Here is a 19,548-nt window from a genome sequence, read left to right as displayed (position 1 = left end):
AAGAAAATAAGCTAAAAACTGGAATTTCACTTTAAGATAAAAACAAAACAAGGAAAACCTCCCAGCAGGTCATCTGGATCGCTGTAAACAGGGCAACCCCAACTTGGAACTCTCTGTCTACAGATCACATCCAGGAACCAGCGCATGTCAGAGATTGCCTACATGGCTACAGTTTCAATACTCTTTAACAATTCCCGAGAGTCAAACTTCATGACTCCCTAGAAATTCCATTCTGGGCATATACCTGAGCCAAATGAAAACATGACCACACAAAAGTCTGTATGCAAATGCTCACGGAAGCATTACGCACAAGAGCAAAAATGTGAATAGGACCCAGATATCAATTAATGAACAAAATATGGTATATTCATATGACAGAATACTATTCAGCCATAAAAAGAACGAAATACTGACACATGCTACAACACGGATGAACCTGAGAACGTTAGCTAAGTCAAAGAAGCCAGTCACAAAGAACCACATATTACATGATTCCACTTATATGAAATGTCCAGAAAACCCAAATCCATAGAGAAAGAAAGTAGATTAGGGGCTGCCTGCTGCTCGGAGCATTTGGGTAAATGGTGAGAGACTGCTAATGGGCATATGGTTTCTCTCTCAGGTAGTGAAAATGATCTAAAATTAAACAGTGGTGACGGCTGCACAACTCTTGAATATACTAAAAGCCACAGAACTGCACAATGTAAATGGATGAACTACACGATATAGAAACTATTTCTCAAACCTGTTTTTAAAAAGTAACTCTGGTAGGGGCGCCTGGGTGGCGCAGTCGGTTAAGCGTCCGACTTCAGCCAGGTCACGATCTCGCGGTCCGGGAGTTCGAGCCCCGCGTCGGGCTCTGGGCTGATGGCTCGGAGCCTGGAGCCTGTTTCCGATTCTGTGTCTCCCTCTCTCTCTGCCCCTCCCCCGTTCATGCTCTGTCTCTCTCTGTCCCAAAAATAAATAAAAACGTTGAAAAAAAATTTTTTTAAAAAGTTAACTCTGGTAGGCGATTGTGATAGTAGGGACAGCTATGGGGAAGGGAATGGTGGGAAGTCTCTTTAGCTTCCGCTCAATCTTGCTGTGAACCAAAATGGGCTCTAAAAAACAAAACTGTTTAAAACAAACACTGGTTTGTCCTGTCTATAGCAATCCAGATCATCTCATGGAACTGCAAGAGCCCTGAGTTTTTGTTTTGACTCCTCAATTATGTTAGTGTATTTTATCAAGGCAGGGAGGCGAACTGATAATGAAAACACATTTCAAGCAATGACATGTCATAAGCATTTTGGAGTCATCCTGTCAAAATTTCTAAGGAAAGATTCCATTTTTCTGAGTTGCTAAATTCATTAAAAATTCTTTCCACTTTTACCAAAAGACTGTTTCATTCTTTCCCCCTCCTTTTTCCAACAGGCTTCTTTCAGTTAGCATAATATCTTGGAAGCCATTCATTTTGCTGCATCTGTCAGTAATTCATTCCTTTTCGTTGCTGAGTAGTATTCTATCACACGGACATAAGACCTGCATTTATTCATTTATCAGCTGGTGGACAAAGGAAATGTTTACAGTTTTTACCTACTATGAAAAATACTGCAATAAATAGTCACATAAAAGTCTGTGCAGACATGTATTTTCATTTCTATTGGGTACTTTTGGACTAAATTTGCTAAATCATGGTAGATTTATGTTTAACTTTTTAAGAAGCCGCCAAACTTTTCCCAAGTGGCTGTATTAAATTTTACATTCCCACCGGCAATGTGTAAAGCTTCTAGTTCCTACACATCTTGCCAACATTTAGGACAGTCTTTTTTCTTTTTAACTTAAATTTTAGCCAGTGAGTATGAAAAACACCCAGGCTTCCCCTCCTGTGTTTCTCCTCTACTCTTACACTACATACTCCTACCACCTCTGATACCAAACATGTGGGGCTTTTTCCCCACACCCAGCGATTCTGTGATAGCAGCCGGGTATCCTACAATTTAACTCAACTCTGACACCGTGTACCTGGAGCCAGTGTCAGATTCCACTCAGGACTCGGTCCCACGAGACTGCTCCTCCCTCCCCTTCCAGGCACCAACTGCAAGTATGAGTGTTAGTCCCAGGTTACACACAGCTTCTATCCAACTGGGCTACAAATCAAAGGATTTGTAGGTTTATTAACTTGCCAGAGCAGCTCACAAAACTCAGGAAAACACATTGCCAGTTTATTACAAAAGGATACGATAAAGGATACAGGTGAATGTCCACATGGAAGCAATGGGTAGGGCCAGGTTCGTGGGATGGGGCACGGAGCTTCCACGCCCTCTTGAGGCATGGACTACATAATAGTTCACTCTCTCGGCACATCGACTTGTTCATCAACCCAGGAGCTCCCGAAACCACAAACGTTTTTTTGGATTTTTATGACATCTTCATCGCACAAGCACGATTCATCATTAACTCCATTTCCAATCCTCCTTCCTTCTCAAGAGAATGGGGCTCAGGGCTGAAAACTGCAAGCTTCTACTTACTCAAGGCTTGGTCTTTCAACACTCATCCTGGGGCTGTCCAGGGTGCCACCCAAAGTTGCCTCATTAGAACAAAAGATACACCTATCACCCAGGAAATTCCACGGGTTTCAGGAGCCCTATGTCAAGAACTTGGGGAAGAGACCTATATATATATATATATATATATATATATATATATATATATATATATATTTTTTTTTTTTTTTTTTTTTTTTTTTCAAATCATTTCAAAACCAGTTTGGGAATATACTGGTGGTATTTCACTGTGGTTTTAACATCTAATGATGTTAAAAGCATCTTTTCTTGTACTTATTTGCCATCCACATATCTTCTTAACTGTCCATTCAAATCTTATGCTCTTTTTAAAAATTAGTTTGTCTCCTTATTGGGAGGTAACATCTCTATGTATTCTGGATTCAAATCCTTAAACATATATGTATATTTTGCAAATATTTTCTCCAAGTCTATAGCTTATCTTCTCATTTTGCAAATAATATTTTTAGAAGCATAAACATTTTAAAAAAAATTTTTTTAATGTTTATTTTTGAGACAGAGAGAGACAGAACGTGAGCTGGGGAGGGGCAGAGAGAGGGAGACACAGAATCCGAAGCAGGCTCCAGGCTCTGCGCTATCAGCACACAGCCCGACGCAGGGCTTGAACTCGTCAACCGTGAGATCATGACCTGAGCCGAAGTTGGATGCTCAACCAACTGAGTCACCCAGGCACCCCAAGAAGCACAAAAATTTTTAATTTTGAGGAGGTCCATTTTATCAATTTTGCTGTAGATTGAGCTTTCGGGCTTTTTAGCTATGAAATATTGACCTAATCCAAGATCACAAGGATTCACGTCCATGTTTTCTTCTAGGAGTTTCACAGTTTTATCTCTTGTATAGTGTGAAGTAAGGGCCTAAGTGTCATTTTAAACACATGGTTATCCAACTGTTCCAGCACCAACTGCTGAAGACTATCCTTTTTTCCAATGCATGACCTTGGCATCTTTGTTGCAAATTGACCATATAAGGGTTTATTTATGAGTTTATTTATTGACTTGATTCTATTCCATTGGTCTTTTTGTCTATGGCTATAGATTTATAGTACATTTTGAAGTGAAATATTTTTAAGTTTTTATTGTTGTTTTTTCTTTCAAAATTGTTTTAGCTCCTCAAGCTTCTTTGCATTTCTGTATAAATTTTAGAATAAGCCTCTCAATTTCTACAAAGAGACCTATGGACTGTGATAGGGATTGCATTCAGTCTACAAATGATCAATCTATCTTCCAATCCATAAAGATAGTATACCTCTTCATTTATCTGGGTCATCTTTAATTCACTCTGTAATGTAATATTCATTTTGAAACATGAAGATAAACTTAACCTTAAAATCTGGCATCAAATTATAATAGCAAATCTTACAAAAACTTATTCAAGAATCTTTCTGACACAATTTCAAGTTTCCCAAAACACGTTCAACAATGAGACAGAAACAATGAACAAATAGAAAAGATCCGTTATCTTATGAAGTCTATGGGTTATAAACCACTCATAAAACTAAGTAGGAAAAAGTTCATGCTTACCTCAAAGATAGAACTTGCCTTGACTATTCTGCCCCACAAAAATCATTTGGTAGCAGAAACTAAATACTCAATTGAGTTTTCTCCCTAACTCCCATCAAACCCAAGAAAACTTCATGAACTGGAGCTACACACACACACACACACACACACACACACAAATTCTCTCTCTACATGTATATATGAAAAACTTAATATTGCAAACACAATCAAACACACAATCTTCCATCTTTCTGTCTCCATCTTTATAGCATTTTTGTCTCTAATTATGAATGCATAAGCTTTCACGGAAGCATATTTGTCAAATAAAATGGGGTTTAGACTCTATCAGGTTTAAATTATGAGAAGTTTTTTAAAAAAAACTTGAAAAGGATGATTAACAAAAGATTTTCCATGAGAGAGTCTTACTCAAAAACATTTTGCAATTCCTACCACAAGCCATGTACAATTAATTATACTATTTCATAACAGCAAAAAATAGAAACTACCCAATGTCCACTGACAAAAGAGAGCATAAACTGTGGTATTTAGTTACTGAATATCACATATCATTGAATCTTGTACTATAGTAAAAATGTTTATTTTTTTAAGTTTATTTATTTTGAGAGAGAGAAAGAGAGAGAGAGAGAGTGAGAACGCATACACACACGCAAGGGAGAAAGCAGATCCCAAGGATCTTTGTGCTGTCACTGCAGAGCCTGATGTGGGGCTTGAACCCACAAACCATGAGATCATGACCTGAGCAGAAATCAAAAGTCAGATGCTTAACCGACTGAGTCACCTAGGTGCCACATAAAATTGTTTATTTTCTGACTTTATAGTATAGGTAACAATATGATGAACACTATAAATGTAATGCTGGGGCGGGGGGGCGGGGAAGTCCCAGAAGACAACAGGCATATGACTGTAAGCAAAACCAAACATACTGTTTGCACACATATATTTGCAATAAAAACTACTTTTAAAGAGGCAAAGCATTGACATACAGCAAATTCAGAACAGTGGTTATAGGGGACATGGAGTAGAGGGAACACAAGGAGGCAGGAAAAGGGAAGCACTGCAAATGCGAATTATTAGTAACGTTCTAGATCTTGGGTTGAACAAAGGGTGTATATATCTCATAACTCACATATGTCATCTCGTTCTTTTGTATGTCTAGTTATTATTTTTTAAAAACACAAGCAAAACCTATTAAAAAAATTTTTTTTAATGTTTATTTTTGAGAGACAGAGAGACAGCACAGGTGGGGGACAGAACATAGAGAGGGGGAGACACAGAAACCGAAGCAGGCTCCAGGCTCTGAGCTGTGATCACAGAGCCCAGCACGGGGCTCAAACCCACGAATTGTGAGATCATGACGTGAGCTGAAGTTGGATGCTCTACCGACAGAGACAGCTACGGGGCCCAAAACTATTTTTTGAAATCACCCATTATAAAACATTTTCCAGAAGTTCAGTTGAGCATTTAAGAAGACACATTAAAAAAAATTAAGTTTTTACCTTTGTTTCTGTTCAATTGCTTTGTCCAAGTGTTGGAAGATATCCTGAAACAGGGTGCAGCTGGACCGACTATTAATAGTGTACCCGTATCCTCTTTTCCAATATTGCTTCAGATCATTTAAATATTCTAATACCTAAAAATGAAAATTTCAAAAATCGTTATTACATTTTTTTAACGTTAACAGATTCCCTGATTTAACAGTGATTCTCACAAAGGATTACGTTGTTTAACTGCCATTCTACACAAAGTATGTCGAGTTTATATTTGCCATTGTAAGTCCATGACACATACAGATTTACGATGACACAAAAACTCAAACCGTGGGAGTGTCGAGGAGGGCACACGAGAGCAAGTGAGGAGCACTCATGCCCTAACCCAGCACCCAGGACCCCGCGCGACACAGGGTTAAAGACATGCTCACTTCCCCTTTCTGCAAAAATTAAAGTCATAGCAAATATATATACAGAAAAAAGAAAAAAGGATACACAGAGAAGGTTATTGATTATAGCACAGAAAGATGCCAACAGCAGACTAGGAACTTTTAAGAACTTTATGAAGATAGAAACCAGACAGAAGACAAGTTACTTTGGGTCATGTGTCAGTACGGCAAAATTAGTAATGAAATTTGACCAAGAATATAGAAAACGAATGTATACTGGCATAGTTGTTCTAAAGGGCAAGTCGGCAAACTCCATAAAAGCATACATCTCTATGACCCATTTAATTCCACTTCTTAGGAAGTTTTAGTCACAGAGGAACACAAGAGAGAATGTGTAAGAATGTCTTAACACCAGTACTGCTTATCGAATGGAAAAAAGATTCCTGGAAATACTGACATTTCGTTAACAGGCAGATGGTTGACTAAACTAGGGTATATACATACTATGGAACACTATGCAGTTATTTAAAACTTCTGTATTGTAGATCTTTGTGCACTGATGTGGAAGGATCTCCAGGATGTACTGAATGAGAAGGGCAGGTTGAGAATAATAAATACAGTATAATACCTTGTATTACCAAGACATACATACCTACATGTATACATTATGCTGTTTATAGTTCTAAGAATGACAAAGATTATCAACAGCAGCACAGAAAAGGGTTAAAAGGTCCATATTAAACTGACAGCAACGACTGATCGCTATGGAGAGAGGTCCTGGATTAGAATTGGTGATTAAGGCAGGCTTTCTCTGAATGTTAGACTCTGCACTCACGTATCATTTGATCAGATAAACACCAAAACTAGAGAACTAAAGTGTGCAATTAAAAGAGACACAAGAGTGGGGCGCCTGGGTGGCTTGGTCGGTTAAGCGTCCGACTTCGGCTCAGGTCATGATCTCGCGGTCCGTGAGTTCGAGTCCCGCGTCGGGCTCTGTGCTGACAGCTCAGAGCCTGGAGGCTGTTTCGGATTCTGTGTCTCCCTCTCTCTCTGCTCCTCCCCTGTTCATGCTCTGTCTCTCTCTGTCTCAAAAATAAATAACGTTAAAAAAAATTAAAAAAAAAAAAAAAAAAAAAAGAGACACAAGAGAAGCCTCTGTAGTAATTATAAGTTATTCTTCTCTGAAAAAGCCCCCAGAGAAAACTAGTAGTAGTTTTATTATAACTTTAAGAGCAAGAGCCAGGGTAAGTCATTGCCATAATCCAAAAACAAAACTAAAGAGATATTAAAAAGGCAATTAAATCAAGAAGTTAGCAAAAGGGACAAAGTAAACATTTTTTTAAAAGGAAGGAATTGACATTAAAAGAATTAAAGTTCTGTCAAATCCATTCAAGAAAATAAAACAAAAACTGTCAGAAATAAAAAAGGAGATATGACTAAAGATTTTTAAAAAATCATACATGCACACTATTGAAACTTCATCTCAAAAAGATTTGAAAATGTAAATGAAATAAGTGGTTTTTCTAGGAAAATACAAATTACCCAAACTGACTCAGAAAAATCTGATCATACATAATAGAGACAAAGGTCTACCTAAAACATACCAGGTATATTTGTTTTCTTTTCTTTTTTTTTTTTTAAATAATTTTTGTTAAGTTTACTTATTTATCTTGAAAGAGAGAGAGAGAGAATCCCAAGCAGGCTCTGCACGGTCAGCGCAGAGCGGGATACAGGGCCTGAACTCACGAACTACGAGATCCTGACCTGAGGTGAAGTCCAGGGTCGGATGCTTAACCAACTGACTGGGCCACCCTGGTGCCCCCAGGTATATATGGTTTTAAATAGGAGCTCTACGAAACCTTCAAGAAGGGTTAGTTCCTAATATTTAAATTATTCCAAGGTACAGAGAAAGATGGAAAGCTTCTGAACTCACTTTAGGAAGCTACTAGAAGCCTGTACCCAAACCTGAACAAATAAAGCCCTAAGGAAAGGGGCGAGGAAAGAAAATCCGGACCCTGCACTGCAATTCCTGTGCCCTCCACTGTGTCTCCTAGTCACTGCTATGGACACAAATTCCCCCTCACGTTCTAAACCCATCGAAGGAAAAAGAATGGGCCCAGGCCAGTAGTACCACCCACAAAGGAGAGCCACTGCCATAAACCAGCCTCACTACAAACAGGCTTTAATGAATCTGAAATAAAACATCACCAAATAAAATTCAACAGCATACGGAAAGAAATGCCATATGCCAGGACGGACTGCCTGATACGAAGCATGTCCTCCGGACCAAGAAACAAAATATGTAAAATAAATATTTTCAGTCATTGAGTAATCAGCACTGAACTGTGATTGCTGAGAGAAGAGAAACCAACCCAGCAAACCCTACAATTGTCCCAGGTTTGTGCCCGGAGGCACAGGGAAAGGAATGTCAGGCAGAATCCTGCTGAGCAGAGGAGGGAGAACAGACTCTTAAGGGGCTGGAAGTAGGCAGGGCGGAGTATCAGAAAGGAGGAAGCTGCCCAGAAGAGAGCTCCAGGAATCTGGGGGTCCCCTTGAGTCTGTCGCTGAATGTTGCGGGCATTACAAGCTGAATTCCAGAGCTATCACAAAGGTGGGAGATCATCAGGTTCCAAGCAGCCTAAGTAAGAGGCTTTCAGGGCACACTCAGACATCCACAGCTTCAACGCAGACCCCAGAAACGTCACACTTTAACAGCAGAAGCATGTTTACAAGATTTGGTTTTGAGTTTTGTTAAGTTCATACCTAGGGCATGAAACTCAGAAATAAACGTCAAAAGGATCAAGCTGATCCACAAGTAACTAAATTGTAAAGTAAAACAAAATTCAAAACTCTTTAAAGTTATATGACAAGGGGCTCCTGGGTGGCTCAGTCTGTTGAGCATTCGACTTCACCTCGGGTCATGATCTCCTGGTCCGGTCTGTGGGTCATGGCCCTGCTTGGGGCTCTGTGCTGATAGCTCAGAGCCTGGAGCCTGCTTCGGTTTCTGTGTCTCTGCCTCTCTCTGCCCCTCCCCTGTTCATGCTCTGTCTGTGTCCCCAAAATAAATAAATGTTTAAAAAAACCCTGCTACAGATGAAACAGCCAGATGAAAACTGTGAGTAAATAAAGTATCATGAATTCCAAAGGCTTAAGAAAATAAAAAAGTCAAAAGCAAAAAAAAAAAAAAAAAAAAAAGGATATGAAAAGAAGCACAATCACAGAAACAAGCTAGAACAACATCAAAAATAGTTTGGCATCGCTATCTAGCAAATGTCAAGTTCTCTACGCCCTGTAATCCGGCAACTCTACCACACACACAGACAGAACTTCACAAACGTGTGTGTGTATGCCCCAATTCACATACACAAGAATGTTCGTAATAGCCCCAAACTGAGAACAACCCAAATGTCTACCAACAGAATAATGGATTAAAAAAAACCTGTGGTAATTCATATAGTGGAATACAACAATGAAAATAAGTGAACTATAGCTACATGCAGCATCATAGGTGAAACTTAAAAACATGTTAAATAAAAACTAGATAGACAAAAAAAGGTGGGTGATTTCATTATATAAACTGTTACTTGTGAAAAAAATGACATCAGTAAATACTAAATTAGTGTAATGATGAAAATCCAAGCACACAAGTAATAATAGTGGGGAAATAATCTCAGATACAGAGGGGAAACATTTTGTTTAAAAAATTGTGAGAGGGGCACCTGGGTGGCTCAGTCGGTTAAGCGTCCAACTTCAGCTCAGGTCATGATCTCGTGGTTTGTGGGTTCAAGACCCACGTTGGGCTGTGCTGACTGCTCAGAGACTAGAGCCTGCTTCAGATTCTGTGTCTCTCCCTCTCTCTGCCCCTCTCCCGCTTGCACTGTCCTCTCTCAAAAATAAACATTAAAAAAATTTTTTTTAATTGCAAGAAAAGTTTGCCAACCTCTGCAAATAAATCTGAAAACCTGAATGATTTTTATAAGAAAATATTAAATACCAAAACTGACTCCAGAAGAGACAGAAAATCAAGATATTCTCATTACAGTATAAAATATATACAAAGTTGCAAAAAGCTATCCCACAGAAAAATACCTATTTTGTATGTCATCTATTTTTTTGAAAACTGCCATTAAATCAACTTTCTCCTTTATGTATCACTATCACATATATATATATACATACATAACTATTACAGCCATGTTCTTGTTTCTTAGATGCATACCCAAGTATTTAAGGGTGAAGTGCTTTGATGTCTGCCAAGATTATATGTGGTAGACAGAATAAATGGCTGCCCAAAGATGTTTCCATCCTAATCCCTAGACTCTATGAATATGTTATCTTGCATGATGAGAAGGAATTTGCAAGTGTGATTCGGGTAAGGATGTTAAAATGAGAAAGCTACCCTGGGCTATTTAGGTTGGCCAATGTCATCGCAAACATCCTTAGGATAAATATTTAGCGAGGACAGTCAGAGCAGAAGATTAGCCACAGAAGCAGAGGTCAGAGTGATGGGGGAAAATGTAGGTAGCCTCTAGAGACTGGAAAAGGCAAGGGACAGATCGTCCTCTTGAGCCTCCAGAAAGAACACGGTGCTGATATCCTGATTTTAGGCCTGTTAAGATTCATTTTGAACTTCTGACTTCTAGAACTGTAGGATAATAAATGTGTATTGTTTTTAAAACCACTAAGTCTACAGTAATTCATTATGGCAGCAACAGGAAACTCCCATATATGGAGAAAAGGAAATGCGGCAAAAAAAAAAAAAAAAAAAAAAGAAAAAAAAAGGTTAACAACTAGTGAATATAGGTGAGGAATGTGAATGTTTATTGTATTATTCTCACAACTTCTGTCAGCTTCAAATTTATCAAAGTTGCAGAAAAAAAAAAAAACTCTTCACAAGCAATAAACAGATATAAGGATAACCCTAAAAAAAAAAAAGAAACCAGGAAAAGCCAAGTAGTACAGAATCTTAGAATTACAGGGGGTGTTCCTGAGTAATCCAACAGTTGCATCCTTTAACAGATAGGGAAATCAAGGCATAGGAAGAGGAAGTGGAACTTTACCCAGATCATGACCTCCAGGGTTTCTGGAGCATGTGACACTCCATCTCCCAGAAGAGACGGAGGCACAAAAAGCAAGAGCAAATAGTTAAGAGGAGAGGGACTTGGGAAGGGACAGGGAAGGAGATAAGCAGGTGGAGAGAAGATGAGTCAGTGGAGGCCAGGCCGGTTAGGCTCTGAGGCACATCTGCACCACTGGCGGTGGGGGGGGGGGGGGGCGGGGCGGGTGGAGGGTGGGGCGGGGTTTGGAGCTGCGGGAGCCTGCACTTCAACCGGACAGACGCCAGGCCTGGGAAGGGAGCAGGGGGACGCAGCACCTCCTAACGGGAGAAGGATGGCCAGCAGAGGCATGTGGGCACCTGCCTAATAGTCCACCAGCTGTAGTAACTAGTAGCTGTAGTTGTTCTGCTAAAAGGTAAATTTCCCTTTGACAACACTCGTCAATCATTTGTACGGCACTGAAAATTACTGCTTGATCGACTTTTTGCCCTAGAGCAGTCTGGGTAGGGAGAAAAAGGAGGTATCTTGACACAGGTGAATGGGGACCAGAAGTTTCAGTTTATACCTATACTGGGCATAATAAATTAATTTTATGGTCAAGAAATTTCTTTTAAAATTTCTTGTTTTTAAGTTTATCCATTTCCAGAGAGACAGAGAGAGCAAGTGGGGAAGGGGGAGGAGGAGGGGGAGGGAGAGGTGGGGGGGCGGGGAGAGAGAGAATGAATGAATGAATCCCAAACAGGCTCTGCACTGTCAGCACAGAATCTGACACGGGCTCAAACTCACGAAACGCAAGACCATGACCTGAGCCAAAACCAAGAGCCGGATGCTTAACCGACTGAGCCACCCAAGCACCCCAGTGGTCAAGAAGTTTCTAAGTGATGAGTTTTTGAACAGTTACAGGAGAGGAGCAGACAGGGAGGAAATGGAACGCACCCGTTAGCCCTGGTGCTGTGTCCTAGAACAGCCACCCACCCAGGGCCCTCTCCTCTGTTTCCCACTCACCTGCTCTTTCCCGCGTGAGCACACTAACACATCACATCACCCTTCATCTGGCTGCTGGTCACTTTGGTCTTTGGGTAACAGAACAAAGCATTTGTTTACCCTCAAATGTACATTAGCTCTCAGCTTAAGAGCCTGCTTCTATCTGGCAAGTAGTACCCTTCTTTTCAAAATTTGAGGCTAAGAATGGATTTCTGCGTGGAGTACTGAACGCTTTGTGTGTATGCAGGAGACGATGAAAGTTTCAGACGTCCACGTTCCTGAATGATCCACACAGACACCAGCACTCTACCAGCTGGTGCTATTCTCAGTGCTGTGAAAACAATGAACTCTCCTACCCACCTCTCTGGCTCCCAACATCCCAGAACTGACCAGAATTCACCAGAGGCCTGTCTGCCCTTCTCTTTCTAGAGTCTGAAAGTCCACAGAAAGGCAACATGAATGAGGAGAAAAAGAAGGAAATAGGAAGCAGACAGACAGAAACCATAGAGGAATTACTGCCGTGGAACTCAATTTGTCACAAAAACGGTTATAAAAGAAAACTTGGATTTTAACAGCTCTGTAGTCCTTTCCAGCAGTAAAATCTGATGACAGGCAAAATAGATTTTTAACCGGGTGGACCCAGAAATCACATCACCATGGAAGAATGTCTTCCAAAGTTTTCTGAACCTGAACTATTTATAAGTGTGTGGGCCGTATCTGAACAATTCATCTCTTTATGCGAGGAACATTACAAGTAATCAAAGGCAGTTCATGTTCCCTACTCTGCTTATTTTTTGAAAAGCTGCTTCAAGTAACAACAACAACGATAAAAATCATGCAAAAAAAGCAAATAAACTACAAAAGTAATACTTACCTTTGCATCATCTATGTCAAAAACATCACACCAAGGAGATTTAACACCTTTAATTGCCAGGTCAAATGAACAGGTAAAAAAAGCTACCTGAATTAAATCTGGGGGGGGAAAAAGAAAGGTAAAATTTGTGAGTTACTGTTTTCTGTAATCTTCCAAAGGCTGAATGTCTACAGAACGTCACGTGCAGCCAGTCAGAGGACCTGGGCACGTCTAGCACGGAGAAAACACGACTCAGCTTCTTCCTGGCCATCACAGACGACTCACTGTGTACTATCCCTAACATAAGGAACTGTCAGGAAGAAACCACGAGGAGGTACAAATTTCAGTCCAATGAAAATAAGATGCTTTCTCTCTACAAAACGGTAACTTTTTCAGGTTTTACAAGTAAGGTGTTTGTTAAGAGCATATTTGCCTAACGAACCCAACAAGAAGTTTAATCCAAGAACTTGTTAAACAGAACTTGCTTTTGTTCGTTTTAGAGGGCTGGAGGAGGGGACATGAAGTTATAAGCTTTCAGTCCTCATCTTGAAAATCAGCAATAAGTTCTGAACAGTTCTCTTCGTCACACAATTCACACTGTAACTGTTACGAAGGAAAGAGGATATAAAAAGGGAGAAAAGAACGCAGAAGGCGGTGAGGAAAGAACGGGCAAAGTGGATCAGGTCAGGAGGAAGGTGAGACAGAGGTCAAGAAGGAGAGAAACGAGCAGGGAACTCACACACTGGAGAGAGGGGAGGCTAACAGCATCTGTTTCTCAAACTCGGCTGCTCAGTCAGGCAGATTTCCGAGCAAGGTACCTGGATTTTTTTTTTTTTTTAATTTTTTTTTTTCAACATTTATTTATTTTTGGGACAGAGAGAGACAGAGCATGAACGGGGGAGGGCCAGAGAGAGGGAGACGCAGAATCGGAAACAGGCTCCAGGCTCTGAGCCATCAGCCCAGAGCCCGACGCGGGGCTCGAACTCGCGGACTGCGAGATCGTGACCTGGCTGAAGTCGGACGCTTAACCGACTGCGCCACCCAGGCGCCCCAAGTACCTGGATTGTTACGCTGCTAACTAGCCTATTACATTTAGCTGCACCTGGAATTTGACAAGAAGGAAGAAGGCAACAAGTCCCCGGGCCATGAAAGGTGGCTATGCCAGGACCAGATGAGAGCAGTGCTCTCCGGTCACGGCAAAATGGGTGACACTCGGTGTCAGAGAGAGAGAAAGAAAGTCCGCTGCGAGGCTGCCTCCTACGCTTTACTTTTATTCTTTAATTTCAGAGTCTTTCCGCATTCCCAAGAAACCAGTTTTGATTTTAAAGAACTTCCCTAAAGCAGCACATAGTGCAAAAAGAATATTTAATTGAGAATACACGTAGAAGTCCCTTAAAACCTTTCTTATGTAAACAAAAGGGTTTATGTTCCTAATACCTAACATACCATAGTGACTCCTAAGTGCCAAGGACCTTTGATGAAAGAGCCAGACTCATTCACACCCACAGTTCCAGTTCTGAAACTGTGAAAGTCAATCCTAATGATCTATTTATTCTTCCACTAGAAGGGAGTCGACAGAAAAATCTCATCAAAAAACACTTACGATGATGACAGGCTATGGAACCTAACTCTGCCACTAATCATCCTGAACAAGTGACTCTAACCTCTCAGGTCTCAATCTCCCCACCTGCAAAACAGAAATGTGAGGAAGTCTCTCAGGAGTTACAGCTCTGACCCATCTACTATGACCACGCTGATCTCTTGGTCAGTCTTGTGGAACCACAAAAATATTTCAGATGGATCAGAGATTTAAATGTTAAAAAGCTAGGGGCGCCTGGCTGGCTCAATCAGGTAAGTGTCCGACTCTTGATTTCGGGTCAGGCCACAATCTCATTGTTCGTGGGATTGAGCCCCACATCGGGCTCTACGCTGACAGTGTGGAACCTGCTTGGGGTTCTGTCTCTCTCTCTCTCTGTCTCTTTCTCTCTCTGCCCCTCCCTGGCTTGTGCTCACACACGCTCACTCTCTCTCTTTCTCTCTCAAAAATAAATAAAAATTAAAAAAATAAAACATTAAAAAACTAAAATAAAATAAAGGAAAACATAGGAAAATATAATAATCTTGGGTTAAGGGAGGATTCCTGGGAAAAATACAACACTGAACAGCCATAACAAAAAGACATACATGGCTACGTAAAAGATGCAAAGTGTATAATCAAAGGCACCATAAACACAGTTAAAAAGTGTGCAACAAATTAAGAAAAAATGTTAGCAACATATGATACGGAAAAGACTTATCCTTTGTAAAGCAAAATTAAAGGACATATAATTGACATATCCATGACACATAAAGGGTACCTATGACCAATAAGAAAAACAAAAAACAATCCAGTAGAAAATGGACAAGGTAATGAAGAGGCAATTCCCAGAAGGAATGCAAACAGCCAACACACATATGAAGAGAGGCTCATCCTCACAAGTAACCAAAGACATGCAAATTAAAGCTACATACAATTTTTCATTAATCAAATTGGCAAAAATCAAAATGACTAAAGGGGCGCCTAGGTGGCTCAGTTGGTTGTGTCTGACTCTTCGGTTTTGGCCCAGGTCATAATCTCGTGGTTCCTGATTTCGAGCCCCACATCTGGCTTTGCGCTGACAGCGTGGAGCCTACCTGGGATATATTCTCTTCCTCTCTCTCTGCCTCCACTCCCCTACTCCCTCTCTCAAAATAAATAAAAAAATTAAAAAATTAGGGGCGCCTGGGTGGCGCAGTCGGTTAAGCGTCCGACTTCAGCCAGGTCACGATCTCGCGGTCCGTGAGTTCAAGCCCCGCGTCGGGCTCTGGGCTGATGGCTCAGAGCCTGGAGCCTGTTTCCGATTCTGTGTCTCCCTCTCTCTCTGCCCCTCCCCCGTTCATGCTCTGTCTCTCTCTGTCCCAAAAATAAATAAACGTTAAAAAAAAAAATTAAAAAAAAAAAATTTAAAAAATGACTAATAGTAACCACTGTTGGATAAAATAGGAAAAGTGAGCATCTCATATATTGATATAAATTTTTCTACACTTTCACAGAACAATTTGGAAATATACGTCAAGAGGTAAAATATGAACTGTCCTTAACCCAACAACTCCAACTTACAGTATTTATCTTACAGAGAAATTCTCCAGGGCGAAACCCAGACTGTAAGAATGTTCACTGTAGCATCATTCAAAAGAGTGACAAACTATGAAAAACCTCAGTAGGAAAGTGATTTCCTATAAAAAGAATTTGCACTGTATTAGCTCCAGCTCCCTCCACCAGTAAAATCTGAAGGGTTAAATAAGTTTTTAATTATCACTGACCTAGAAATTCAATTATATAGCCTGTGAAATAACATAAAATTCAGAACAAGACAGATCTTCTGCATAAGACAGATATTCTACTAGGTAAAAATGATTATATACATCATCATCCCTCTACGTTAAAAAAAAAAAAAAAAAAAGAAAGAAAGAAAAAGCATTTAAATAGCTACAATATTTTTGAGAAGTTACTCTGCCAGGCAGTGTGCTAACGCTTTATGTGAATTAAAGAATCCTTGCGATAATCCTAAAAGAAAGGTACAATTCCTATACCCATTTTACAGAGGAAAAACTATGGCCTAGAGATATTAAGGAACTTGCCAAAGACCAGAGAGTTAGTCGATAGTATAACAGGGTCAAGATTCAAATGCAAACAGTCCAACTCCAGAACCCATGATTTCAACAACCACGCTTAGAGCCTCGAGAGAGAAGTTGCTCTCAGCTACTCCATCAGTAAAACACAACATCTGTTTCCAGTCAGAGACCATTGTTTTTACAAAATTTTTTTTTAAAGTTTATTTATTTTTGAAGGAGAGAGAGACAGAGCATGAGCGGGGGAAGAGCAGAGAGAGAAAGAGGGAGACACAGAATTCGAAGCAGGCTCCAGGCTCTGAGCTGTCAGCACAGAGCCCGACGTGGGGCTCGAACTCACAAACTGTGAGCTCGTGACCTGAGCCGAGGTCGGCTGCTTAACCGACTGAGCCACCCAGGGGCCCCTAAATATCGTTTTTTTAAAAAATCTTCAGTCTTACCACCCACTAACAGAATAATGGCTAGACACTACTATAGTTATATAATGGAATTCCGTACAGAAGTTTAAAATGTAAGACTAAAATCACACACATTAAATGAAAAATAAAAAGGTGAATTAAAATTGAATTTCAGACTGCTATCATAGTTTGATACCATTCACGAAAGTTTTAAAACCTGCAAAACGATATCCCATTTATGTACAGGAACGTAAATATAATAACTGGCATGGGATGATTTAAACGCTCAGTTCATGACAATGGTTACCACTGGGAAAAAAAGAAGAGGAATGAAATCCTGAGAGGGACCAAAGGACCTCAAATGATTTAAAGCGACTCACTGCGGCATGTTAAAATTGATAAAACTGAGTTGTGGGTATACTGACGTTCATTAGATTAGCCTTTATGACTATACGTTTAAATGGCTTCCCATTAAATAATTGACTTTTTTAAAGATTTTATTTGCAGGGCGCCTGGGTGGCTCAGTAGGTTAAGGATGTGACTTCAGCTCAGGTCATGATCTCACACCTTGTGAGTTCCTGCCCCGCGTTGGCTCAGAGCCTGAAGCCTGCTTTGGATTCTGAGTCTCTGTCTCTCTCTGTTCCTCCTCTGCTAGCACCCTGTCTCGGTCTCTCTCTCAAAAAAAAAAAAAAAAAAAAAAAAAAAAGTATACATATATATACATACACACAAGATAGATAGATAGATAGATAGATACACACAAACAAGATAGATAGATAGATAGATAGATATACGATATATATATATATACGATATATATATATATATATATATTTTTTTTTTTTTAAACAAGATTTTCAAGCTATCTCCACATTCAACGTGGGGTCTGACCTTACCACCCTGTGATCCACAGTCACATACCCTACTGACTGAGCCAGCCAGGTGCCCCTAAAATAAATAATTTTTAAAGCTCTATAGGTGACCTCAATGTTTAGCACCTTTGAGGAAAGAGAAAAAAATTCAATTTTAAACGCTAGTCTCACATCTTCGCTATTTTGATGCTTACAAAGCATTCAGGCTCCATGATTCTAATCTTTTTCTCCCCCATCTCCTACTTCTAGTCTTTTGGAAACTTATTTACATCACACAAAATCCACAATTTTTGTATGCACATTTGTCAACTTCTGTAGTGTGATTTATAAATTCTTAGAAATCAGGGGAAAATCTTATTACTTTTTCTTAAGTTCCTATAGGTAGGTGACCACGTGCCCTGGCTTTCCACCTGCGTTCCCAGCAGAAGTATTAATAGTGTCTTTCAAGCGTCCCAGGTTGCATAACAAATTGCCAGTCAGCCCATCCACTGCAATACCTACTGAGAGACACAACTGTTCATTTTTTTTTAGCATCTCTAGGCTTAAAAGCCTCAAACAAAATACCCACAGCACTTTGCTTTTCACTTTCTAATACCCTCTTGAAACATTAACCTGGACATACTTCTCAATGGCTTCAAAAGCTGAAGAATTAATATAATACTTCACTTGGGGAGATAATTCAAAAATACACTTTTCATTTTATAAAGTATGCTTACAGTTGAAGCTTTATATACCTCTGCCCTCAATAAAAAAGTTCCAGGATATTGCAAGACTCTTGTATATTAATTTACATACAGTTCAAGGAAGAATATGACTCTAAAAACAGTAAGCACGGGACACACAATTTTCTTGACCTAGAACACATTATCTTCTTAGTGTAAAATCAATTGTGGGCCTTTAAAAGGAACAACTTTATGCTTCCATATTTTTTCATTTTCAGACTTCAAGAAACATTTAAATTATTTCAGAGTTCAAATGAAAGATAAGGGGCACATTACCTGCATTTAAATTGTTGACTGGCACTTGCAAAGTAGCTGCGACCTTTTTTAAAATGTTCTGCATTTCTGGTCCCGTTTTGAAGGCTTCTACATGATAAAGTGCCGTGGCATTCTTTTCCACTTCAGTTAAAAACTTCTCACAGTGATCGAAGAACCTCATTAGTTTATCATTAATTCTTGGAGGTCCACACTCCATATCTGAGAGAAAAAAAAATTATTTATTATATATACCCTTGACCTAAATGACGATCTCAAATTATTGAAAGTTTCAAGTGTGAAAAAGAACACTAAAAACCTGCTTATTTATTGGCGTGTCTGAAGTAAGTGCACACTGACCAAGGAAGGGCCAAACTGGGGAATGACCGTAATTCATGAGAGTCTGTGGTAGAGAAGACTAAAGAAACAGAGGATCAAATGCAAAATAAAATGTTACCGCATGCAGTACTACACAATGAAAAAAGGTAGCTGAAGTAAGTATTTTCTTAAAGAAAACAAAAATAGAGATGAAAATCATCAAAAGTGCAAAAATGTGTTCTATTAAGTATTACTTCTGCCAGGCACAGAAAACTTGGGAAAGCAAATTGAAAATTAGCAAAATTCTTAATTACAAAGTGAGAGACGAATTCAACCGATCAAATCTGTTTTTCTACCCTAAGCCAAAATCTAAATAGGGTGTTTTATTTTCTCGATTAACGTGCCCAACGCTGTTACTTTCCAAAACATTCCGCTCTGGACAAAAAGTACTGACAACAGCACAAAATACAGGAACTGAGTT

At 39.7% G+C, this 19,548-nt stretch overlaps 1 protein-coding gene across 1 annotated transcript in view; it reads right to left on the bottom strand.

Annotated features, from left to right (window-relative positions):
* MINPP1 (multiple inositol-polyphosphate phosphatase 1) overlaps window positions 1–19,548 on the bottom strand; it is a 50,711-nt gene that overhangs the window by 27,394 nt on the left and 3,769 nt on the right. Inside the window, exons 2-4 of the mRNA XM_045437174.1 lie at window positions 18,774–18,971; window positions 12,876–12,973; window positions 5,581–5,714 (exon numbers count right to left, since the gene is read on the bottom strand). Of these exons, the coding sequence (XP_045293130.1) occupies window positions 5,581–5,714; window positions 12,876–12,973; window positions 18,774–18,971 (430 nt within the window). The remainder of the gene's footprint in view (window positions 1–5,580; window positions 5,715–12,875; window positions 12,974–18,773; window positions 18,972–19,548) is intronic.

Source organism: Leopardus geoffroyi, chromosome D2, assembly GCF_018350155.1.
Source record: "Leopardus geoffroyi isolate Oge1 chromosome D2, O.geoffroyi_Oge1_pat1.0, whole genome shotgun sequence".
Lineage (NCBI taxonomy): Eukaryota > Metazoa > Chordata > Mammalia > Carnivora > Felidae > Leopardus > Leopardus geoffroyi.
Note: the sequence above shows the minus strand (reverse complement) of the source record. Positions and strands in the feature narration are given on the sequence as shown.